This window comes from Anopheles merus, chromosome 2R, assembly GCF_017562075.2.
Source record: "Anopheles merus strain MAF chromosome 2R, AmerM5.1, whole genome shotgun sequence".
Classification (NCBI taxonomy): Eukaryota; Metazoa; Arthropoda; class Insecta; order Diptera; family Culicidae; genus Anopheles; species Anopheles merus.
The window spans coordinates 41565767-41592577 of NC_054082.1; the positions used below are offsets into that span (position 1 = coordinate 41565767).

General features: G+C 42.7%; 2 protein-coding genes across 2 annotated transcripts; both read right to left on the bottom strand.

The window, feature by feature from the left end:
• Positions 1-50: 50 nt before the first annotated feature.
• On the bottom strand, positions 51-26580 carry LOC121588914 (helicostatins). The gene is made up of 4 exons (XM_041907363.1): positions 26124-26580; positions 2188-2563; positions 1957-2126; positions 51-1871 (listed from the first exon to the last, which is right to left on the bottom strand). The coding sequence occupies exons 2-4, from the start codon at positions 2505-2507 to the stop codon at positions 1738-1740; spliced, it is 624 nt and encodes a 207-aa protein (XP_041763297.1). The 5' UTR covers positions 2508-2563; positions 26124-26580; the 3' UTR covers positions 51-1737.
• On the bottom strand, positions 4468-5347 carry LOC121588915 (probable salivary secreted peptide). Its single transcript, XM_041907364.1, has 2 exons — positions 5041-5347; positions 4468-4962 (listed from the first exon to the last, which is right to left on the bottom strand). The coding sequence occupies exons 1-2, from the start codon at positions 5218-5220 to the stop codon at positions 4789-4791; spliced, it is 354 nt and encodes a 117-aa protein (XP_041763298.1). The 5' UTR covers positions 5221-5347; the 3' UTR covers positions 4468-4788.
• Positions 26581-26811: the final 231 nt, after the last annotated feature.

The window sequence follows — 26811 nt, forward strand, 5'->3', positions numbered from 1 at the left end:
ACCATTCCTGTACAGAAGAGCCATTTAAACTTTAAACAAACCACCAGAACTCTGCCATGTTCATTTACCACACTTGTGTGGTGCTTTATTTAGTTTCCATTTGCAGTATTTAGCAACTTACTTCTCGTCGCATAAGTGTAGTATTGATAGTTTAATTAGGTTCAATATTAATTGATCTTTTACACCACCCGTCGCACAGTCTGTAACGCAGAGGGGCCAGATTGGGTTTGCATATTTACAGAGTGTTATCAGTACACAAACAACACAAACACGTGGATCATGAGAAAAAGTGCAGAAGGTATACAACCGTACTTAAATGTGCATTCGGTTTTCACACACGTGTTAATCAGTGTGTATGTGTGGTTTTGTATTATGTTGTCTTGTGTTTGTAGGGTTATTTATCTTTTGTTGATCTTTTCTCTCTTCTTGCCGGAATAGTTAGATTGTTTTCATTATCTGTTTTACTCCTGTTCCTTTACAAGTAATAGTACTTTTTAAATCAAAACTAATAACTTGTTTGTGGTTTTGGTTTGTTTTAGTATCTTCGATATTTTTATTTCTGAATTATAGTTGAAGTAATCTGAAATGAATATCATGAGAAATAAAACCGAAGAACCGAGGAGTTAATCATACTTTGATAGCGGTCAGTTTTACAAACAAATTTATTATATTAGGAAATTTAGTTCAGCTTAGTTAACTTGCATCATCAGTCCTTGCTATTACTTTTGGTAACTGTACAAAAAGTTGTGCCATTCTTGCATATCTGTATGCTGCATGTGCACTTTTACTTTATCCCTGATCACCGTCACAAGGAGTAATTATTATTGAAAGGACAAGGGCAACAGGAAAGAACTTGGTTATTTATTTATTTTTTCTTCTTTTTTTTTGTTTGGTTTTATTTTCTTATCATAGACAATAGATTGTTAGCCAGTGACGAGAAGTTTGGGCGAGGAATCGTGTATTAAACCACACCGAATAATTGTTTTACATTTAGATAGGCTTAGGGGTAGATGGTGGTAGACGGGGTGAGCTGTCTATGATATTTATCAACTTTATTGTGGCCGAATCTCATCATACATGGTTGTTGGTTGTGGGCTGTCGTAACTTTATTAACTTATCCAATCATCCAATCTTTCCCTTCACTCGTTCTTGACGTGTTGAAATTGATGTAAAACAATGCAAATAAGTGCAAGAAGTGTTTGTGTTTAGTTTCATTAGTTATACACCGTCCTTCGTATCGCTTGTATGTATATATCCTTACACGCTGCTACATTTAGTCTCTGAGGTCCGGGTCCAGGGACACGCGGGGAATTGTCAGAGGGGGGGTTGACTTGCTGACTAGGTGCGCAAGGTTTATATATAATTTACACTGCGTTGCGTTGCGTTGCGCTAGTCCGCTAGAGTGGCGCCTTGCTCAGTGCAGAGGGATCCAAGCCTTCGGAAGCGTGTACGTGGCGGCTGGTGCTGGGAGTTGCTAACGGGAGCGGGGGCATTCATTTCCAATCACACTCGCACACACTGAGGAGGAGTCGTTCCAGCGATGTTTGTTTGATGCGGTTCGCAACTACTGGGAGCTCGCTCACGTTTGCTTGCCACGCAACAGAACTGGGGTTTGCTTTGCCGAGCCGGAGGTATGGTCCCCGGTTCGGTTTAAGTTAGAGGGAAGGAGGGTGAGGGTAAGGGGAATAAGGAAGGCTTTATGAAACGGGATGATGGCGCGATGGTCATTTGGCCGAATTAGCGTTTGCCCAGGCCAAAGTTGTACCGGTTCGGGAGTCGCTTGTTGAAGTCCTCCGCGTCGAAGTAGCGTTTGCCGAGACCGAAGTCGTAGGCGCGCCTCTTGCCCAGCCCAAAGTGGTAACGGTAGGCGGCTGTTTGAAAATGAATGATAAGAAAATAGAGATACGATTTGGTGTTTATTATGCAGAGCAAAGCTTAGAGCAACAAAACACTCACAACCAGCACCGTTGCCCGAGGCAGTCCGCTTAGCAGCGTCTTTCTCCTTTTCCGCATCGTAATCGAACTGGCCATCCTTGGTGATCAGATTGGTGTAGTCGTTATCGTTCCAGCCGAGCTGGTTGCCGGCCATCAGTCCATCGTACTCGTAATCGTTTCCACCCATAGGGCTGCGAAAGAATCGAAATGGTTTACGGGTATCGAGATGGGTCTCAGGCTCTCCATCCTTACCTTCCGCGCTTTCCGAGTCCGAAGTTGTAGTGCGGCAACCGCTTCGCACCGGGCACGTCCTCAATGATGTAGCGCCGCTTGCCAAGCCCAAAGTTGTACTTGGGCGAACGGACGGCTAGCATGTGCTGGAACTGGGACGTCGAGATTTCGCCCTGTCCCGACACACGGTCCCGGCTCAGATCGTCCATGTCGAGATCGTTGCTGCTGCTGGAGCTGCTGCCGGCCGTACCACCGCCGGCCGGTAGGGACCAGCTGACGGACAGGCAGAGGGAAAGCGTGACGTACGCGCTCAGCGCCAACATCCAAGTGTAGCTGCGCATTGTTTCGTTTCAGCAAACGGTAATGAAGATGCAGCGGATCGAACGTGGGGGTACAGCTAGAAGGAGACATAGAAGAATTAAAGAAAACTCATCAGAATAGATTGAATTGGCATTTTCAGCCAGCACTTCTGCTGATCTTTAATTTATTTATAAATGGAGAGCACGTGGTACTAATAAATCTCGTAAGCTTCCGTAGTAAAGGAGAGAGTATGAAAATGATGCCTAGCAATTTTTGGGTAATGATGTTGAAGAACCCGGTCAAACTGACACGAAAGACCTCAAGGATGTGTATTCTATTGATATTTCTTTTTCTTCACAGCTTAACGAGATGAGCACGATGGTCTGTGCTCTGCGAACCTCAATGTGGAGACGAAATCGATAACGAAACCTATTTGAATATGAATGACAATGGTTGGTAGGGGAAAGCGTACTTCATCTTCTAGCGCGGAAATCACTTTCCACACGCAAAACATAGTCGTATTTCCTTGCTTGCCATCACTGAAACGGAAAGGGCATACGCCGATTTCAGGGCATACGCTAACACAACAAACACTCCCCTCAGTCACCAAAACTCATCCAAATCGGTAGTCACCCCTGGTACATTTTGTCATTTTGCTTAACTTGTGCAGCAAAAATACCTTAACCACCATCTGATCTTCAATGACGGATCAGTACAAAACGGTTCCACTGGTTGTGCAATCTACTCCAGCATCGAAAATAGCGCCATCCGGCTACCAGACCATACCTCAATCTTCACCGCAGAAGCAATAGCTCTGGTTATTGCTGCTGATGAAGGCCTACGCAGAGACAAACCCAACGTGATCTTCACTGGCAGTGCAAGTGTCCTTCAAGCACTTGAATCTGGAACCACCCGCGACTCGAACATCCAACAACTATGCAATATACCGAATTCACACCAAGTCATATTCTGCTGAATCCCTGAATTTAATCAACCGATTGTAAGAGGCGAATGAGGCCAATTGGCTCAAAGTCTCTATATAAAAAAAATAAAACAAACTTAAAACTAAAACGGAAATGTTGAAGTCACCGTGCTTTCCTGTATGCGTGGCAGTTAATTTTGATGCATACAGTATACAATACCCTCCGGATCTGACTAGATTCATCAAGAAGCATAACAAAGATGATAATGTGATCTTTTGAACGAAACTATTCTCGATCAATTATGTCAAAAAATCAAACCGGTAGTACCGAAGAGTGCCAACAGCGGTTAGCAAACCTTTGTTATTATGCAACACTCAAACGGATGATTCAAGCAAACAATATCGTGGCGAAAGTGCAACATTAGCTCTGATTGATACGGCCACCTGTTGCAAGACTGCACAGAAGGATGTCGAGGTAAGTTTATAAAATACTTCATAAACGTAGAATTTCATAAAAAAATTAAAATCTCAATCATTTTTTAATCCTTTTTTATGAAAGTAGCAATGTGAGATTGTTTATTTAGTACACTGTTGTACTACCTGGCCCAGCTGGAACCACATATCAGCACTAACACTCAAAACAACTCCTAATCAAATGAGTTTGCGAATCAACGATGATAAAATCATCAATAACAACAGTTGGTTGAGTGATAAGAACAAAATAAGCATATCGCTTTGTTTCGTCTTCGCGAGGAATTTTGGTTGAATTCCTTCCAATGCACGGAAAGTTTTAATGGAGCATTTGTACGGCTAGTCTCATGATGCGCAGTTGATTTGGCTTTATTGAAAGCATCCCATCTTTTGCTAACAAGGTACGAGGGATGATCCTAATTTTAAACCGAAAGGGATGTGAGTTTCTTGTTGGAACATGTTTTTGAAAAGTTTTCCAATCAACACATGAACAAATAAGCCTGCTTTATTCTTTTTTCTCCTTCTAAAGTGTGAAGCACAGACAATGCAGAAAATTCAAACAACACAACAGTCACACGAACGGAGTGAATAATAGCACGCAAAGCAGCTCATTTGTTACATTAAAATAATTTTATTGCTACATAATAACAACCCATTTCCGGACAGAAAACACTCGACGGCACGGTACGAAATCTAACACAGCATCACCATTAGGATCGAACCCGTGGCCACCACTAGCGTCGTGTTCGCTGTTTTGTCAGCTCCGATAACCGCGTGGCGCCCCATTCATTAGCCTATCGAAGCTCGAATCTCGACGGGTGAACCATTGATACCATTTGATCACATTGTTGGGCGGGGTCCTATCATCTCGCAACACCTCAGCCCCAGCCGCCCTCTGATAGATCCCCCGTTCCGCCGCCTCCACTCGTCTATCGGCCGTAAATTTCCACGATAAAGTTGTATCCGTGACCGCGCTGTGATTTCAGATGAACCGTCGTATAGTTGTAACCGATACCACCGGCATACAGGCTGGCATATCCGCCCTTCCCATTGGTGTACTGGTCCACGACGGAGATGGCGGAAATGTTACGTCCCACCTGGCCCTGTTATCATGCAGGCATGGAAGACCGGCGTTAGTCAAATTGGTGTTTCATTTCCCTCGTATTTTAGCAAAAACTCACCTTCAGCGGATACACGAGATCAATCGATTTAACCTGTAGGATGGTGCCGGACCGGACGGCAATCGTGCGGTTCAGCAGCACGTCCCGCGGATCCCGAACGCCCCAGAAATAGTTGTTGCTCTGGCTGGCGACCAGGCAAGCGAACAGCAGTACGGCTGCAACGACGGCTAGTCCTTTCATGGTTACGACAGTGTTTTAACGACAGCAGCGACGCACAAAATGCACAATTAGTGGACACCACAGCGGGATGGTTGCAACGCGAATGCTGTTCGGATACTGCGCGAACGATTGTTGGTACGATCGTCTTGCGATTGGACTATTTATAATGCAAAAATCTCATTGCCCACTATCGTTTATCTTATCAGTGCGCGCTGGCCACCTCAGAAGCTCAGAATCAAATGGCTTGGGTGTTTTGTGTTTTATTTTTTTTTTTTTTTTGTTTTCGCCTACACACTCACCGAAGTAGAGCCTCGTGTCATCAACCACACAATCATACTGCATGTTGCTGGAGCTGATAAGTCAGATAATAAGGGAAGCAACTCAGCACCTGGAAGACACTGTACACGGCGGCCACTGATCGCTTGGTATAGGACATTGAAAAACACTTTATCTACTTCCGTTCCGCTGGTGCACCGAGCGGTCCCACAGAGATGACTCAGTGACCGGATGACCATCAAACGGGGTGTGCTGTATTGTTGAACTGGGTTGTCTTGCTACCGTTGCGCGATAAGCGGTCACACTTCAATCAAGGAGCACAGATTGTGCGGTTGGGATTATTAGATTTGAGTGAAGTCTTTCCCTGACTCAGTAATGAGAGATATACGATCTTAGGGGATTTACAGTAGCTCACCAAATGGATGGTGCAGGTGGTGGTAGAATTACAAAAGGATTGGAAGAGATCTATCTATCGTCGACAAATTGCTTGCACTGCTTGTTGTTTTCCGAGAGATACATTCCTTTTGACCGTAATTATTATTCTTAGTTTCATTGAATTCTTATCGATCAAAACAGAAACTTTTCATTATTTATATGCAGTCCGTGTGAGACAGGGACCGACCACTGAATAAACAGGGACCTCTGATACTCTTGTTCTATTTGGTGTAACGTCCTACGCGGACATGCTGGCCGGCCTATACAGGCGCTTTCGATACTAATTTAGTACCACGCAGCCAGATAGCCAATCTTTGCTACGGGGGAACGGTCCATTAAGGACTTGAACCCAAGACGGGCATGTTGTTACGTCGTACGAGCTGACGACTGTAACATGGGGTCGCTCCCGTTGCTCGTAAAAACTAAATTATTAGGTCGAGTATGGTACATTCCTGTAACGTGTTGTTCTTGTTTCTAATTTTTGATTTTTATTTTTAATATCCAATAAACTATTTAAATGTGATACTAATAGGAAAAGTGAATATTTTATAATGCATGTTGTTAAGAAGCAATTAAAACATACAAAAAGAACAATGCTAATAAAGAAAAACATATATAAATTAAGTGCATTCAACCACAACTTACTGCATACTGAAGTAAAGTATATTAGTTACTAAATACACAAAAAAGGGCTGACCTCATGCGAATCAATACAAAATGCCTGAAATAAAGGATTTTTATGTAATATAAAAATAAACGTAAAAAATAACTGTTTAATAATTGCCAAAAACCACCATTTTGCCTGTTGCTTCGACACATAAAATAATCGAATGTAAATACGCACTGTAAACGATAAAATGTGCTTAAATATGATATACACTCTCTGAACAATGCATTCACCGGTTTTTTCCCCTATCAAAATGAATGTTTCCACAGCACAGATGCACGCTCTCTTGGTGCATCGATTATCAGCCCTTCCGATGTGTAATCGATACGAAAAGCCAAACTAGCCTGGGAGCATTTTTCCTTTTCTGTTTTTATTTCTCCCCCCCCCCTCTCTCTCTCTCTTTCTCTCTCTCTCTCTCTCTGTCTCTTCCTCCGGAACACAATTTCGCCAGGGCAATGTTTTACTTTCCGCTGCATAATCCTTTCAATATTGCTCTTCTCTTTGCTAGCCACGAGTGTGTTAGCCTGGCGCTTGGAAGGTTCCGTGCTTTCTTTTGCTATAGCTTTTTCCCTATATTTCCATATTTCCATATCGATGTTCGTGCTGGTGACACAACTTTTGTGGTCCAGAAATAACCCAAGCTAATCCCACGGCCGGCATATCAATGGACGCAATGGAAAGCGTGGAGGCAGAAGCGATGTACATTATCGTAATGAAACCCCCGTAATGCCGAAACAGACAGACAGACAGACAGACACGCCACAAGTTGATCAATTGAAACTGCGACTGTATCACTTGGCTTGAGTTTAATTGTTTTACCTAAAATCGTTTGACCTTTTTGGGCCGTTTCTTGGACAGTGCCGTGGCTTTAAAGTTACCCCTTTGGTGGAAAGATGTACCGAAAGAAGAAGGTATTCTTCGAAACTGGTTTGGCTGGACATTGGGTGACGATTATCCCTGCTAAGCCCTGGCTATTTTAGTGTTGAGTGATTGTTTCAATTGTTTCATTTCATTCATTGTTTCATTCAATTAAATTTATTTTTAGCCTGTTTTTTTTTCATCAAAGAGACAGCAGAGCTCAGTTATGAGCAACCCAGACAAACTTTTACTTAATGTCTTAATGCAACAAAAACTCGCCCCCGTAAAGATTAATTGATGATCATGCAACAGCGTAATAGAGGCTTAAATCATACGACCGAACCTTCCTGTACATTTAATTACACACTTGGAGCAACAAATAAAATCGTTGAACAACATACCAGAAATAAATTGTATTCCATGCTGTACGAAAGCGTTACAAAGCGTTACAACAAAGCACGCAGCCAAAGTTTATGTACGCAGCCAAAAAACAGTTGCTGATTGATATGCAAAGCCAGTCGTTTGTGGCTGTTTCTTCATGTCACTGCTAATGCTGCTCAATATTGTAATAAGCCATCGTAGCGAGTCACGAAGTCAAACGATCATATTTCAAACATTCAAAGCTACAATATTATTATTGCATCACTTACAATTCCTCCTTTCGTTGCTGCTGCTGGTGCTGCTGTTGAGTGAAAGCGTCAAACAAACAAGACACCTCCTTCATGCAGTATTGGTTGGCAAATAGAGAAGGCAGAGCGTATTGCACTGTACGCTGAACAAAAAGCCGAAAACAATTAGCAAACTTAATTGTGCGACTAATTGACGCACTGTTTGCTGCCGCGTTCGTGTTCGGTCGCATTGTCTTCGCCGTACCATAGCTAGACAGTGGCCACCCAGCGGCCCCCTTTCGCATAACAGGCCGGGCGACAGTTTAGCAAAGCATAATTGGACGGGAGTGTTGGAGCGATCATTTGCATTAAGCGGCTGTGACTGCTCTGCATTAACTCGTCGTGGTGCTGGTGACACGGTGTGGACACATTGCAAAACAATAAATTCAATGAGAGAGGGAATTCATCTTCGGTTTGCTGTTTGCAATATCCTTCGTAAACGTTCGTAAACAAAAGGTTTCCTTTGTCGCTTGTATTTTAAACAGTCTATCGTTTTATTTACATTAAATCATCTACCAATAATAACGCTATTATTTGCGTTCCAGCTGTTTAATGTAAGGCTTTTATAGTTGCCTAGAAATGTAAATGGAACCTTTTCAATATGTCTGTTCACAGGCTTCACTGTTCCAGCATCATAGTTTACAGTTGGAAGGAATTGTTACCGTAGCTGCCAGTAGATTTGTCAACCGCTTTGAAGATCGTTTGCAGGAGTAGGAATAATGCGATATAATAATTGATTAATTATCAAAGCATTGTGCCCGTCATCGTCTGTTGCGAAACGCTAGTGCCACGGGGCCAGGTAATTTGGTGTTTGGCAGCTAAAGCAATAGAAAGGGCGATGAAAATGAGGGTTTCAAACCATATTGAACGCTGGGTGAGGCAGGGTTTAGAAAATCCAACTAAATCCAATATTGTAGTGGGTTGACATTACACTGGCACGCTGGTGGTTTATATGTTTGTACTGGCATGTTCCTAGAAACGTACCATTCCAACAGACGCACAACATACGCGTGATTTAGTAAATATTTTGTTGCCAACATCATTATTGCTAGTGGCGCAATCGAATCATTCTCCTTCATCAAAAAGGCACCCGCCAAAAAACACAAACGGGGGAACGGGGTCGAACGCGACTCTCACGTTCATCGTCGTCCGGCACACAGGGACGAGGCGTGATCGGAAAAGCCAAACAAATACGATCACACACACACACACACACACGCACACACATATTCTCCATGAAAGCCCGTCAAATCGGGCAACAACAATAGCTATTATCAGGCATTATTTATCATTCCGCAAATAATCCTCACGCGTATCCCTGAAAGCACCGCGCAGAACCGCACCCCTCCCCACCCTATTTGCCCTCCCGCGTTTGCACACGGACGGTGATGGCAGCACCACACACGGTTCCAATGGCACATTTTATTGGTGTACACATTTTGGGCAGGAATCGTACCGAGCGGGAATGCGTGACTATGACCTGATTAGAGGCGCTTATGCATCTACGCGAACCAATCACATGGAAGCGCCCAGTAGCTTGACGACGCGTTTGCATCCGCGTCGAGAGCTCGCCGGGTAAGCGAGGTGAGAAGCAGCGGAGGGGAAAAGAAACAACCATCATACACACTACATATTATGGCCTCGCTATTGTGCTTTGGTTAGCAATAGAGTGCTTTATTACCGAAATATTCTTCCTGCCCACAGACACACACACACACACTAATCTCATTATTGGTGTGGCAGCGGGATTGTTAAAGGATTGTTTGGATATTGCTTGCCGGTGGCGCAAAGCAGCGAGTGTCTTAAATCGCTCCTATTCATTACTTTCCTTTCTAGGTTATTCTGTGAGGTCTGTGAGGTTCAACTAGCCCCATCCACACGCTCGCTACAGTCCATTGAAGTTGGCTATTTGTACAGCGGCACGGGGAATCTGCGTGGTGGTTATAATGCTAGCCTAAGCTTCTTTTAGTATGATTTTCATTTCAACAGTGCACTGTGCACTGCGCTGCAGTTGACTAATGCAAAAAGCACGACAACAGCAAACAGCAAACTAATCCCAACGCTCAACAACCACTTGTTGAGAGCGTTAATGAGCTTTTATAGCTCACGTTCATGTTCAAGCAGAATGGAATTGAATTTTGTTGTTGTTTTTTGCTTATCACCCAAAAAAAGCAATCAAAACACGTTAAATTCAATTTCACTATAACGTGTGTTTGTGTGTGCGCGTATTTGCCAAGTGCGTAAGGAAGCGATAATAGTATCAACATGTCGAATGAAATTGAGTTCGACGAAATTGCTAATATTCTGGGTTCGAGAGATTTAGACAGGATAAATCTAATACTCCCGATCGCTTATGAACGATAATGATTATGGTACACAAGCACACTCCAATTTATCTAAAATAATCCCTCATCTTGCGTGGCATTGAAAAGGATCCCACACAACCACGCGTCAATATATTGACAAACAGTGTTCAGCGTGGTTCGTGCATGCTTTTGTTCCCGTCGTCCTATAAAAGCGTTCCACATATTGTTCTTGCAGCTCAATTTACTTCGGCCCTTCCCGGTTGGATTCCTCAGCCGCTGTGGCCAGCTGTATGCAGACGAGAAGAAAAGGATCGTTAAAATTTACTGCCCCGCGCACCATAAGGCGACAGTGGCAGTGCAAAATCCCGTACGGGACAGTGAAAATCCTGCTTCTGCACCGAAGATTATTACCCCGTCAAGGAGCTAATTTTATCGCTGCTAGCAAAAACGTTCGATGTGTGAACACTCTTAGAAGGATAGATGGGACCAGTGATGGCGTTGGTCAGTAATGATGGTACGATGGTAAAAGCAACCACATACTTCTAGCACCCCATTGTGAAGGAAAATCCTCAGAGAGAGTAGCTTGCTGGTTGGATACAGCCGGGGTTAAAAGGAACGGACGATCAGAGTTAACACGCTGGTGGTGTACATAAAATTTAATGAAGTTTACGCGGTTTACGCGTCAAAGAGACGGCACCCTTCCATTCCCCCAAAACCTGTCTTGAGACAGCACGGCATCCTTAATTGTCCCTTTCTCTACCCCGCCAAGTCAGGTCGATCATTTCCTTGCAGTGATGACTTCTTATGAACTTTTAACTTCCGCAGCTAATTGGCGTGAGTGGTTGTTTCGGGTTAGAAAGCACAGCAAAACCGTTTGCTACGAGGAAATTGTAATGCTTTTTTTTGCTGCCCTGCTTCTTCCTTCGCTGTTTCTCTAGTGTTCTCTGAGTATTTCAAGGAGAGTGCGGGTAATTGTCTCGCGTTGCTCAGAGTATACTTGTGGCAATTTGCCACATAAGTTCCCTTCTACACACGTGTGCTGCGGGTGCTTCAATGGCTGCAATTATTAATCTGGTGAGATGTGATTTTTTAACAGCATTTTTTAAGATGTGGTATGTCAGAAACGATCATGAGGCTATCTTCGGGTAGAGCAAAGATGTTAACCCCACAAACATGTGGCATCCTTTTCCGAGGTGCCGGAAAGTAGGAAACAGCACGCGTGGGAATTGATGAAGACTCAAATTCCCAAAAGCGACAGTCAGAAAATGAATGGCAGCACGGGGTGATACGGACAGCAGTGGTGATCTAGTACGGATACCAATAAAGTTGTCAATATTTCTCATGTAAAATGAATTGATAAATTAATTACTTCTTTAGCAATAAGGCGTAGTCACAAGTTTACCGAATTAGTGCAAGATTGTTTACACTTTGGACTTTGTGTTTTGTCCTACTGATTATTCATTTATAAGTATGTTTATTTCTCTATATTAGGGATTCTTATATTTTCAAATCATATTGAGTTTACACTTTGTTCCCGAGTTACGCGGTTCTCGACTTACGCGGATTTGGAGATACGTGGTTTCCTAAATTTGACAGATCAAATTTCAAATCAGTACAATTTGCTTCAAGAATGGTCCAATGCAGTATAAATTGCATTTTTTCTAATAAATTCAATCTACTTATAAGCGAAAAATATCAGAATATTCTGCACAAATCGTATCAAATAAATGATAAAGTGTATAAAAGTACTAAATGGAATAAAAAATACCATGAAACCAATTGTCAACCAACCAACTTACGCGAATATTCGAATTACGCGGATTTCTCGGGAACGCATTATCCGCGTATCTCGGGAACAGACTGTATATATTAATTTGAATTCCTTTTTTGATTACTGTTTGATTACTTTTTTCTTTCTGTTCTTACTATATTTCTTTGTTATTATTATTTATTGTCTATTATAATACGTTTATTATGTTTTCATGAAACAGTTCTATACTTAGATATTTCCGGTCTTGAGTTTTAAAGATTAAGTTTCAACAGGCAAGCTTTAAAATATTCCTATTGATCAATACTATCATAATACAGGCGGTCCCCGAGATACACGGTACCTCTTATACGCGGATTCGGAGATACGTGGTTTTCTAAATTTGACAATTCTTTGAGCAAATTGTACTGATTTGACACATCAATTGTAAATTGCCAAATAATTTCCATTTTGATCGAATGTTAAAAACAATTTCAAATGGTTTAAAACTGTTATATCCAGTCAGAACCTTATCAAATAATTCATAAAGTGACTAAAACCGCCCCATACTTGCAAAATTACACGAAAATTAGTGATATTTTAGCTGGAAATCACGAGATTCGACTAACGCGGAAATTCGAATTACGCGGTATTTTGCGGCCGTTTTCGGTCCCCATTAACCGTGTATCTCGGGGACCGCCTGTATATGGCTTATAATCTGTACTTTTTCATACGCTGTACGCATACGTATATGAAATTTCATACGCTAAGCTACTACGGTATGCTTTTTTTCCTTTATAGGATGAACTCGTTTCCCGATAGTCCGTTGGAGCTATATAATTTAAAAAAAAATGGAGAAAGACGGCTTTAACATTCTTTTGTCATCGAAAAATGATATAAAAGTCTCTGGAAGTTAAGTCTGACGGAATAAATCATTTGATCAATACTAACCCAACCACAACTAAACGAAGATTTGCATATTGCAACCGTTGCACAATATTTATTTGTTTGAAAAGGGTAATGTGAGTTTGCACCCCTCTATTTTTTGTTGAAAAAAAACGGAAAATTCGATTTTTAAACGCTTTCCATTTTTGATCATCTATCTGCCCAGCGGATGAATGGGCGGCAATGGTTTAATCGATAAATGAGATGCTGACGTAAAGCGTGCCACACGAAAAAAAACACATGAATTTAGTTCTTCATTTTATGCGATTTCAAATAAAATCCATACCATGACCCTATAGCCCCATCATCCCGCTACATTGTTTAGAGCTATTATTCCATTCCACTTTTGCGGCTGTCACCAAAAATGCTGATATTAACTTTTTGGCATATTTTTTTTATTTTGCGCTCACTCTGGATGTGTAATTGTGTGCATGATTTTTTATCAAAATATTTTACACACACACACACACACACACACACACACACACACACACACACTCGCACAAACACCGATGGTACGAGATTTTCCACTTGCCGAACTTTATTTCACTGCTGCAGCACTGTCTGTTTTTTTTTCTTTTTCTCTTCAACGTCCACCATAAAGCCGGCTCTTAAGCGTGTTGCATGCCTTGTTTCCAGCCTAAGGGAGCCCAACAGACTCGCACACGCTACACATGCTTTCGTCTATGATGATGTGTTTTGTGTTTTTTTTTCTCTCATTCTTCCTTCTACTATATTAACATACCTTCACACCCACACTCCCTCACCCTCATTATTCGGAGGTTGGAGGGACACACAGACAGAGGTTGGACGAAGATCGGCAGCATAACGACACTTTTCAAACAAATGACACCCACACTGCCATGACGAACGACACCGCTTCGCTTCCGGCCTCGAGCGACCGACGAACGTGGTATGACGAGGAAAAAGACAAAGATTCGTCCTCCTTCCCTGTTTGTTTGTCTCTTGTTGATGTTTCGTTTCACTATATTGCCATTCCACGATCGGAGTGCTGAACTGCGAACAGCCAAAAAAGCACTTACGCGAACGGACGCGCACCAAACACACACACACACACACACACACACACACACACACACACACACACACACACACACACACACACACACACACACACACACACACACACACAGAGGCGCGTGCATACGCGAGGCTTCGAAATATCGGTTCGCCGAAAGGAAAACCCCAAAATGAACACATCACCGCTGACAAACATAAAAATCACGTCCGTCAGTTAGCAGCCATGAATGTTTTTGCTGGGCATGGGGATGATTGGAGATGCTTGAATTTCCCCCCTTACCCCTCCTTTGTTCCCAGGTTCACGTTCGCAATCTCCTCGCGTGCGCACACACACTCACGACATCGTTCGGCGACCACCACCTGCCAGCGGATTTGTGCGTCGGTTTATTTGCCGGTGAATCGTTGGTGAATTTTTCCGTTACGATTGCATTCCTTGCATAATCACGATGGTAAGGAAGCCTCCCACAAAACCACACCACCACCGCTGCTGCTGTGGGAGTCCAATTTCGGTTATGATAAGGAGGCACATAAAAAACCGGGCACACACATGTGAGCGCAACTGGTTACTGGAGTGATTGAGTTATAAATTGCTTTTTTTCTCTATATCTCTCTCTATCGTGTAATTTCGACAATCTCAAACACGCAGCCACGCGAGCTGATTTGCGTGGAAGGGATGTTTGGTGGAATACATTTTAATGTAATGTTTGTGTTCCAGCTTTATTATATCATACTTTATTATATTTTGTGTTATTGGTCATAATAAATATTTGATATTTAATCATTAAACAAAGATAGTTCAATTTTACTTTTTATGTTATAAACATGAATTATAATTGTTACATTGTAAGTTGTAACTCGATTAGTAGTCATAAGGTTTTCATCTCTCGAACTACATGACATTGCTGTCACGATTGGGTTTTCACTGGTGACAACCAGCTTTGTAAGCCTAAAGATTCAATCGATGCACCATAATTCGAACACAGAAAATTCACTACCAAACACTAAACTCCAAACGTTGACACTGTCGCCCATTTTGCATAAAATCAACACCGATGACAATGATCCAAACGGCAATGACGAGACAATGACTACGCAAGCGGTTCTGCTGCTGCTGCTGCTGCTCCCGCCCCGAAAGGATATGCGCACACACTTCAAAGGCTCTCGTAGATGGATGTAATGCAATTGTCACGCCATCCCCGGCGCTCCCGTCGTGGTTCGCGCGTAACAACCCCTCACCGGAACGGGGTTCGTCCCGAAAAACCATTAAAAAACATTTACCTCACACACAACAACGACGGGTGTTGCTCAACGTGCACACCGTGCCGGAAGTGTGTGTGCTGATGATTATGCTCAGTGTTTTTTGTATACTTTGGAGCATTCTCGTTCCTGTTTCTGTTCCACTGCATCACTAAGCGTTCAACGGCGACTACGCAAGCATTTCACTTCGGAAGGTAACATCGGGAACTGTTAACGATCAGCGTCACGGCCAACGGAAAGATGCATGCAGCCATCCTCTCAACCAGACCAAATTATGCAAGTAATAAGGGATAATGAATTTCGGCTACACATCATCAGCATCGCCACTGTTTGGAACGACAGCCACGAGCGACACTGAACGACGAGCTGTTCGCAAGACTGGGAATCATCTTCTTCCAACATCGATACCATGAACCCATAGCGCAACCTTTCGACGATTCACACTCACCCTTTGAGCGTTCAACTTTGAAGATGCTCTCGGGATGACCACAAAGTGGACGATGATGACTATTGGGATCAATTAGGTTCGTGCGGGTGTAACGGCCAAAGGGCAATCAAACGCTCGTCAAACGGCAGCTTATGGCCCTTTCTCGTCGGCTGTGATTTATGCGTATCATTGAGAGCGGTCCATGTCCAAACTGGATCGCAGCCCAGTTGCTCAAACGGGACCGAAAGTTTTGCCCATTGCATCTTGGTTCGGTGCCAAGGATCCGTCAATGGGCTCTCACCAACCTTCATTACACAACCAGGGCATGCTAACAATGCGTGAAAACAAGACCTGAAAGCGCAAGGAGGATTGATGCAGTTTATGGCAGAAAGCGTACATTCTTCCTCTCGATGGAGCAGCTTCATTAAGTGTGACACAATAAATGCTATAAACTGCAGCATCGAGTCATTATGTAGCGGGTATCGCGACAAAAGAAAACTCATCTCAAAACAGTTTCACAACAGGCAAAACATTGAAAAAAAGAAGAAAAAAGACTCAATATTCTTTGCAACTTTGAACAGAAAAAAAAAATACGAAAAGAATCGCCCGCACACAATCCTTTTGTCGCTGAATGCACTTATCTGTGTTTGGTTTTTTCATTTCCTGGCTGGCCTGGGGCAGGACAAGAAGGACGGATGAACGATTACGGATTGACGCGGAAATTAACTACTCCTGGGTAAGCGAACGGCTTTGTACGCAACCAACCCGATAGGACGTCATTCTGGCCTGCTTCCTGCGTCCCCTCTGTTGCTCTCATCCCAGACTGGCGCCAGGAAATGAGACCGTGAAATGTTTTCCTAAAGTTTATTCTTTTATGATGATGCCCCACAGAAATGGGCGCAATTGTTGAAAAAAAGGTGTATATCCTTAAGGTGGTAGCTTTATTTTAATTGGGAAAAGTTCTCCTCGATCAATGCTGACCGTAAAGCGAAATGAATTGCTTCATTTATTGCACTTGTGTGTTATTTTATTGCTATTTTGCTAAGGGTACAATCGGGCAAAGTGTCTTGGGAAATGCAAACAGTTACATTATATGATCGATAATGCATTAAAGATGATCTAGTCACTTTGTAGTTGAATTTTCTATGTGTGTTACACAGTGGCATATTTAACTGAGCGGCCGCGGGAACCCCCGTCAATTTAGGAACCCCGTGGATGGTAATTCCAACATATATTACAGTGTGTACAGTAGTCTCATCGAGACTCATACTTAGTGTTTGGTACTTGGTGTCTAACAATGATCATCTTTCGACAATTCTGTTGATCTAGTCATGTCTTAAGTCTTATATCGTTGTTTACTTGTCTTGTGCGCACTTTAGTTCCCAAATTGCACTACGATGATTGACAGATACAATGGAAGTTTACAAGACATGATTTAAAATGCCATCAATTCAGAGGACTTACAACCATGCCAAGCTATCGCTTGCGTTAATTTCTGCTTGGCCTATAGAAGCTTGAACACCGTTTTAAGGTAAACCAATATGTATTTGTGGCTTAAATATTTGAAAAACGAATTAGACGTTGTTTATTAGAGAAGAGCAACATCTACGTGGCTTCGAGAACTCTTCGCTCTCGTAACTTGCTTGTTGGTGAGAGCAGTACATGGTCTAATCACTTTGATTTTAATTTAATGATCAACGCATTTAAAGGGAATATTAGGGAGTACGTGTTCATTAGCTAATTAAATAAATAAATAAATCAACTATAGGGGCCCAGCAGTCGAGGGATCTCGAGCATCTCCCCCTCCCCCCCCCCTCGTCAACTCGTTTTACCATTTAGGGCCTCCGACACTCTAGATCCGCCACTGGTGTTAAATATATTTTCACATAGCTCTTTATGTATCCTTTCATCGTAAAACTCTTGTATTACATACCTTTAAAAATGATGTTTGATTGAATCCATCACCGTTAGAGATTATATATTCCAATCACCATTCAAGACATAAACAAATGATCATCTCCAAACAGAAAACTCGCAACACTCAATCACGAAACAATCATCTCCATCAAACGTGTGCAGCAACGTGTGTGCTTGAACAATCTAATCAAAGAAGTGTTAAACATGGTGCTATTTATTTACTTCCGTGTTACATCTTTCCCGTGGGGACTCCTTTTGCGACTCGTTTTTAGCTGTCACCAGTAGAAACTGATCAACAGGTTCCTCTGCTGGGGAAGGCTCTGTGTGGGAAAGCTGTGTCATGTCGTGCTGCTGTTGTGTCGCAACTGCAACATACAAGGTCAAAACTTGCCCCTTTCGCTGGCGGTAACGCTGGCATGTGACAGGTTTAATTGAATTTCTCTCGGCCCATCGTTTTGCTTCCCATCTTTTTGCGACATTGCTGGAGAGTTCAGGCGCACGATTCAGGCAAATGCAAAAGTGCTAATCCCCTTGCGAGGCATCCGTGATTTTCGCTCGCGGTAACCAAGGTCCCCAAAGGATGGCAAACAACAGTGTACAAACGCGATACACACACAAACACACACACACACACGATTGAAGAAAGGTTGACATGTGCTTCTTTGTAGCTAACGCGCGCGAGAATGGCGTTCGAAGGGAAAAGCAGAACCTGAAGCACAAGAGTAACAAGAGCAGCGAAACTGTCATCTGGCATTCTGCTGAGTTTACTGCGGCTGGGACGGTTGAATGGGAACGATGTTATTTTTATTGCATTCTGTTGCAGTGCCGCCATATCAGCTGGCCTTGAATGGCCGCCCCCTTCGACGCCGACCGCAAGAATGATTGTGTCAATTTGTAAACATTTCTCTGCACTTTCTTTCACATGCCGCGCTTGCCCACCGGCAGGGAGGAATGGGCGGGCAGGTAATGGAGATCGAGGCACGATACCGAAGATATTGTGCTTTACGATTCTGGTTCCATGCCTTTCCAATGCTAAATGTTGTGACCCGTAAGCGAAAAGTGAGCCACCGCGGGCGTTTTATGATTTTGCCGATACTGATACCGTTGCCAGTGGTTGTGGCAAACGATGGTAAAAAAGTATTATTTACTACTCGCTGGCTCAGGAAATATCCCAAGTATTTGTAACTTGCCGGGGGCATGGACCATTCAAGTATGACCGAAGCATTACTATGTGGTCGAAGGGAAAGGAAGCGAGCAAACTGTATGATAAGCTTTAAGTACTTCCGGACGAATGCATTAAAAATGCTCTAACGCGTTGCAGAAATCAACACTTTAGTATCAGAAGTAGGAACTGATGATAACTTTCCCTTATTTAGTAGCTAAGGGACTACTTCTAGTCTAGACATAGAAACATTAACTGCTGCAACACACCACAACAAAGGAGTGTTGTGGTTCGGTTTCAAAGCTTACGCTCAATATAACAGATAAAATCATTACCAACTCTTCCTTTGTCTCAAACTCAATGCAACGAAGGTAGCTTAGGAGATTTAGCTAAGCCCAAACTGAATCAATACCCATAACACACTGTGAAATATGCACGCTTGTTACCGATTCTTACCTAACTTCAGCCGTTGGTGGTGCTTGTTGTATCTGATAGCTTCAACCTTAATACCGTCCCAGAAACAGACTTTCTACAGCATTGTGAGCATTTTTCGAACCTTTTGTCAATACCAACGCGGCGCTTTAGTAGACTCGTGACCAAAGATGGACCCACCACCGTGATGCTTGGACGGATTAAAGCGCCTTGAGGATGCATTTTGTTGTTCTATTTCCACGCCGCTTCCAACACCAAGAAAAGCCGGATAAACAACAGCGTGTCCTAGTGAAGGCAACATCAGAAGGGAAAAACAACACACCCGCGAGATAGTTGGGCCAAGAGAGAGAGAGAGAGAGAGAGAGAGAGAGAGAGAGAGAGAGAGAGAGAGAGAGAGAGAAAGAGAGAGAGAGAGAGAGAGAGAGAGACAGCAGTGCGTTAAGATTGTCGCGATTCCCACCGTTGATGGCTTGAATGGTATTCCGCTTAAAATTCCACGCACTTCGCATTGTACGCCTCTAGGGGAGAACGGTTGGCTGCCGTTAAGCGTCACTCACTCTTGCCACCGGTGTCTTTTGGGGTGGGAGAAATTGTTGTCCCGTTTTCAGGCGTTCATTGTAAAGGTTGGTCAGGATGTGACGTGATTAAAAACGTTGAAAATCCGACACGAGATGCACTGCTTCTTACTTTTGTAACGTCGTTGACACACATTGTCCAAGAAGTTGGCATTTAAGGAGCGAGCGTGTGCAACTTCACATGGTAAGTACAATCGTGCATCAATTACTGCAACACTTGGGCGACATGAAGTTAGCAAAACCGCTGGAACGTGTATGGTGAAGGACTCTTCGGGCTCCTTCTTGTTATGCTTTCAATCTGCCAATCCAAGCTAATCTGCTCACTTCAAACCAGATGGCCCTCGCAGGCAGTGTCCAGCCGACGGCAATCAAGACCCTTATGCTTCTCGTCCCCGTGTCCGACGCGGACGATACACAACCCACGATGAACAGGTCCGAAAAGTAAACCCAACCAAGGAACGTGATCAAATTCAGCTCCTATGTGAGTGGTTGTCAGAGGCTTTATCTTTTGCTTCCTCCCATACTCACAGCACTGTCCCGCGTGGTTTTTGTGTTCTTTCGGCACCCATCAATGTGGGATGGATTTGCTAAAAGCGGTCCAGTTGATCAGGAGTAGAGATCCTTTCGTCCCACCATCCAACACTGGATATGAGATGAATTTCTTTCGGGTTTGAGACAAACGGTGAAAATGAATCGTGAACAAAGATGAAGAGTTCGTAGGAAATAAAACATGCCCTAAACGTGACAATTAGGTTATCAATTTTTTCTCACCCATGTGTGAGATTGCCGCAGCAATGGAGACGCCTGGTGGCCTGGTATCATGTGGTGCCGGGAGCGAGCGATGTTTGGGTGTGTTTTCTCGGTTTGGGAGATGAATGAAAAGGGATAGGAGACCTTCTTCCATTCTTGATTGTTCCGTGTTTGATGTCCATGTGTGTTCGTGTGTGTGTGTTTCCGTTTTTCGTCACGTCTGATTGAAACGCAATGAACCGAGGTGACGTGATATCCATCGTTCATCATATTCCTTCTTCGCCGAAACAATCTGTCCTGTCATGTTGGGGTGCATGTGCGGCCGGAATGCGGTTGGAATGCGTACGATGATTTACTTTTTGTCTGCTTCATCGGGTGGCATCGGTACCAAGGATACGATTGATGCAATATAGCTACGGTTCCAATAATTCCGATGCAATGTATCCACGTAATGGGAACGTTTCCCTGCAGAAACTGTTCGTAAAAGCTGTTACACACTTCGTCCAATTATGTGTACGCATTGGGAGTGGTGCAAAAATACTACTTTAAGAATTTGTAATGTGCGGGGCGGATATTTCGTTTGCTGTTTATAATTGGATTTCAATATGGCTTGTACGTTGCCGATTAAGGAGTTTACGATGCTTTCACTCATTTATTTACAACACATTCGAACGCATTTTAAATACAAATTTGTTTATACTTTTGACTGCTTGAATAATTTAAAATGTCTTTCATATTTGTGCTTCATATAATTTTATCTATCTAGCCTGTTTGTGCTTACTGAACAGTTAATAAACATACATAGCGTTACCTTTAACAGACAGTAAAGGAAAGCGTCCTTATTATTTGAAGGAATACAACCGCATTGAGGTATTGGATTGCTTCAGGAGTGTTTAAAAACGCTCACGGTCTCACGTTTTTGTTGGTAAATTTTAGTAAAATATAGCGATTAATTTAATTACAGTATGGTGTTTACAGGGTTTCGCACAATTTATTGGTTGGATCTCATCAGTTTTTGGTTGGTTCTCATATTTTATGTTGCGTTACCACGATTTTTTGGCCGTTTCCCAGAATTTTTTGGTCCAATTGTATTGATTGTATTGTATGATCAATCGGACGATACCAAAAATTATGGGAACGAACCAAAAATCTATGTGATATGATGAATAAATAGTGAGACAAGCTTAAAAAATTATGGGAACTGACCAATAAATCGTAGGAAACCCTGTAATACGAGAATAAAGACAAAACCACGTCGAACGAGTTTGCTTATAGAATTTACGTCTATCTAAATGCACTAATGATCCCATAATTTTTCTGTCAGCATTCACAAAGTCCCAGCATGTTAAGATCCGAAACAGAGGAACTTGCGAGGCAAAACATAAAGCTGTGTTAGATAGATAGTTGCAGAAAATACACTCTCTTCCTAGATATTATTAAAACAATTAAAGTATTGAAAAGCAGTTTTCTCCCAACAATACATACGCTTTCTTATTCGTACGTTTTGTGGTATTTTGGAGTATGATTCGAATTACAATTTCTATAGGCATGATTCCCCTAACCGGTGGATTGTTTCACAAATAGTTTATTTGTAATGGAAAAATAGGAAAAAAATAAATAAAAAACAAACAGGAAACAATTAAAGTAAATTATTCATTCATGTTATCAAGCAGTACTTTGTCTAATTTATTTATCCATTGTCTCTAGTTAAATTATTTCCGCTGATCCGCTGATTATTCCTTCCGTTACTTCTCTATGGCTTTAAAACTCATCCGTAGTTTGTTGGTTTCAACTCAGAAGATATGCTTTTTCCATGGGATTTTATACATTTAATGTGTACCTCGTATTGACGCAAAATTGAACTCAGCACCTGCTCCTTTTTCTGCGCCCCAAAACGGTTTGCTGCAGGTGTTTATGTCGTTCACGTGACATGCGCCCGATGATAAAACGAAACACGTTTGAATAAATACGATTGCTTTAATGCTCATTTGTCTAAATATAAAAACGCCCGGCAATGCCCTCGGATGCGCCCCGAAAGCACAAAACCTAGCAACACGCCAGAGTAAACCCATTTCGTGCACCGTTTCCGCCGGCCGATTTAGGAACCTACGCATGCAATATGCTCACCGTGACCGGGGCGTAATCACGGATGCGCGTCAACCAAACGACCAACGACACGTTCAGTTGTTTCAGGGAAGTTGTTGTTTTACATGGGCGAAAAATTGGCCACCCTGCTTTGCCCTACAATGGGCTTTCATTAACATTCCGACGATGTTTGGGAAGCTCGGTATGGGTTTTATTGCAGTTTCGTTCATCATAATTTGGTCACCACCTCCATCCGTACCACGGTGAGTCGGGACCGGTGGACCGGTGTGACATTAAATGCGATAGCATCTTCGAATGGAAGAGAAAGGACGCGTTTTTCTTTTGCGAGGATTACACATGCAAACATTAGCCTAGGTCGTAAGGTTGGCGCATCGTGTGAGGGACTTGTCGAACAATAGCTCATCAACCCCCTGGCGGCGGGTGTCCTTTCGTGCGAAGGAATGCAAATATTTATCTAATGCTCTTGCCTCAATACACCAGCAGAATACACACACACAAAGACATGTGCAGGCGTATGAAAAAAGGGTAGCAAATGGCCGAAGATAAACTTCCGGCATGAATATGCTGCTCCACTGCTGGAAAACATGGGTGTGGGGTTATTTGGATTTAAACAGAGCAAGCAAACTGCGTCCAAACTGCACAACTCCTGGTAGGTCGATCGGTCGGTAGGTTGGTTGGACTCTTGGGAGGTTCTCATACACTCACACACCGGTTTCCGGTTGACCGGATTGTTTCGAACCTCCGACCCTCGGGAGACAAATCTTCGTTCCGGGAGTTCTGATATGCGCCAAGAACTAGTGCACACAAGCCATCGAACTCCATACGCGCCCAGTGCCTGCTGTTTGCATTACCGATCCCGATTGCGTTGCTAGCTATTGCAGCATGACCAACAATGGTTAAGCAATGAGCTGCTTCCGTTCTGTATTTTGCCGGAAACGATACATTTCATAATACTGAGCAGCATGGTTCGACCAGATTCGACCCGCTACATTCACCAGCTACCGCTACATTTCCAGTGTTTAACGGAAATGATGAACTTCTTTTTGGCTTTTTTGTCTCCTCCCCGCAAAACTAAGCCACACAAACTTTATGACACATCGTAGAACAATCTTTGATTCCACGGGGAAAATTGAGGAAACTTTTGCTTACAATTTATAATGTAGTCGGTACACCCATCCCTGCGGTTGGAGCAAACAATTTCTTACGCGACGCCCAATTACTAAACACAGCATTTTGTCGTGTTGTCTAGCCCACTCGCATCGCATTTCTCTATTGGCACGGGGAAATGGTGGACACTGGCTAGAGAATTATCACTTTTTTGCATCGTCGCGGGTGCCATGAAAGCTATCTGCTTCCGCGGCGGAAGATACATTTCACTGTCCACATTTCCTCGCAATCCGATTCCGAGAAAGACGTTTTACTTTCCTGGACCTGGTGGGGGGTCCACCGTCCAATGTATGATGATTTCGTTGACCAGAGAGCGATCCGATCCGGTGGGTGTTGGACATTGGGACTTTGCGGGTGGGTGATGACAACACATTTTTCGCGCACATTTTAACGCTCCCAAGGAATGCGAAGCAATTGAACCACGCAAAACAATTCGGATCATGTTTAATATTAGAAAACAAATTAAATTTCCTCGCACAGCTTCGCACACTTTGTTGCCCCATGGCAGTGGACGCACATTTTGGAGATTGCATTTTTTAGGCGGCAAACGCAAGCGGCGTACAAAGGACCTTTTGATATATGAGTCGTTTGATATATCTTTGTCTCTTTAAACCATTGTGCTAATTTTGGGCTATTGGTGTGGAAGGCTATTAACCGAATTATTGCCAGCAAAGAAACTGGCTTGCCAGACGGGTAATAAATGCTTTAGTTATGGTGGCGTCTCGAGGTCACCGACTTTTGTGGTTGCTTGTGAAGTACAGTGCATTCACGGGAACTAATTTCGCACTTCTTTCACTTAAAAGTATGTATCATTTAAAGATAGCGAATGGAATCTTAATTTTGTTAGATATGTTTAGTGTTTAAACGCAGCTGTTTTAAGAAATTAGTTAATATATTACAAAATGTGAAGGTAAGTTATCAGAGGACAAATGATTAAGAATTGCCCTTACTGTTTCAGCTATGATTTTCAATTTTAGCTCTCCGTTGAGATGAAATAAATGGAAATAGCCTTTTTATGTTAAAGTAGCTTAAAATCTATTGTTATCTTCTATTCCTTTCTTTTCATTGATTATCCGTTTAATCCAGCTAATAAGCATTTTTCGCAAAGTCTTCCGTTTTGATGGTTTCATTAATCATCGTTTTTACAATCAGCTATGTTGATACTTCATGTAGACAATAATCATTGGTTTCTTTTCCATCAAAGTTTGTTAAAAGATGGAATTTTTTGGCAAAATTGGAGTCGTTGTTTATTCGAAGCTTGTTTTATCTGAGCTTCTTGGCTGACTTCCGTTACAGCATTTCCTGACACTAAGCATGTTTTGGACCACTACAATGCAACTTTGGACTATGAAATTATGGACTATGGAAAACACAATAATGGACTATGGAAAACTACGAAAAGCATAAATTTTTCGCTGTTTTTCCCACAAATAATGGGTAACTTTTCTGAATCACAGTCAATAAGTCCGTGTATTCGTTTAAACAAAAAATATTACCATTTTTAATTATGCTAAAGTCGTGCAGTAAAATGCAAATATATTGAAAGTTTTAAAAACTGCACCAAATTTTGTAATATTATTTCAGATTTTATTTTATTTAAACATTATTTTATATTTTTTCCTCACTTTCATGTCTCCTTTTCCAGTAATTGAGTTGCTCTTTTTGAAACGTCTCTTGGATTCGATTTTAATCGATATTTCCTAAAAATATTTTATATTTTCGATTATACTTTTGCCTTTTCAGAAAGGAAGAAACATAATCGTCACCATTACGTGAATTGCCGAACCACTCAGTGCAGTGTAACACGTTGCGGAAACAATTCACATATTTCACCCCCAAAGCTCTTTAATGGCACCGCTCGGTCGTTCAATTAACACTTGCTGAATCCCTGCCGGAGGGTAATTGATTAAATTAGACATTCTAAGACTTCCTTTCTCCGTCACCAGCGTTACACACCTGTGTAGGGTGCTTTGCGAGCGTTTTATCCCACTTCAAAATCGATTTGCCCTACTTGCTACGCAATAAGGATGATGTCAATTAATCGGATGGTATCAGTTTTTGCAAATAGGAAAATGAATTGAGTTGTAATCTTGTATCACTCCGTAACCTATTGGCACAATCTCGCACAGGGATCTATGCTAAACGACAAATTCATTCGGTACACCATCGAACACATAGTTCCGCTTACCAGAATGTAACGTGTCAGCGTACTTCCGTCGGCCACAACCTAGCTGCCGTGAAGTAGTGCAGGAACTGTGGATATTTTAGCTCGTAGCTCACACTTTAGTATGTCTGTATGTTTTCCGGTCACCAAAAACACACCGTAATGCACTCTAGCAGCCACTCGACTCCGCCGTCTGGGCCAGCCAAAAAGATATTTTTGTGTGGCTTTTCACCGAATGTATTCACTTCTATCAGACGCGAAGCGTTTGCCTTTCCCTGTGCACCGTACACTTGCAAGCAAAGCACCGAATCATTTGCCCGCACTGATGTAGTCCCAAAAACTGGCCCTCACTACTGGAAAGAACGACGTTTGCCACCTCGATCCTCGCCTATATCGGAGACTCGCACCGCACTGGCACACTCTGGCGTGTTGACTTTATCTCCGTACAGCAGTTGATGAGCATTTACAGCCATCGCTTATCGTCCTGCCGCTTTTATATTATTCGGCGTTGAGCATTTTTGCCACCGCACCGCACACAAAACTAACTGTTGCGCCGGCCCGCAACACCACTCCGACGTGACGGGCCACGTTGCGAGCGGTTTTCCCGCGGCTTTTTCCCGACCGAACACTTCGGGGCGTGCGAAAAACGCACACATCCTCCATGCCCGCCCCGTTAGCATGCTTGACACGTTCCACTGGCGGGTTGGGGCGA

Excerpts from the sequence above, each read along its gene's own strand:
- LOC121588914 (XM_041907363.1), bottom strand. The coding sequence starts at position 2,507 with ATGCGCAGCTACACTTGGATGTTGGCGCTGAGCGCGTACGTCACGCTT. Across the intron at positions 2,127-2,187 it reads GGACTCGGAAAGCGCGGAAG|CCCTATGGGTGGAAACGATT; the intron begins GTAAGGATGGAG and ends ATTCTTTCGCAG. Across the intron at positions 1,872-1,956 it reads CTCGGGCAACGGTGCTGGTT|CCGCCTACCGTTACCACTTT; the intron begins GTGAGTGTTTTG and ends ATTTTCAAACAG.
- LOC121588915 (XM_041907364.1), bottom strand. The coding sequence starts at position 5,220 with ATGAAAGGACTAGCCGTCGTTGCAGCCGTACTGCTGTTCGCTTGCCTG. Across the intron at positions 4,963-5,040 it reads ATCTCGTGTATCCGCTGAAG|GGCCAGGTGGGACGTAACAT; the intron begins GTGAGTTTTTGC and ends GCATGATAACAG.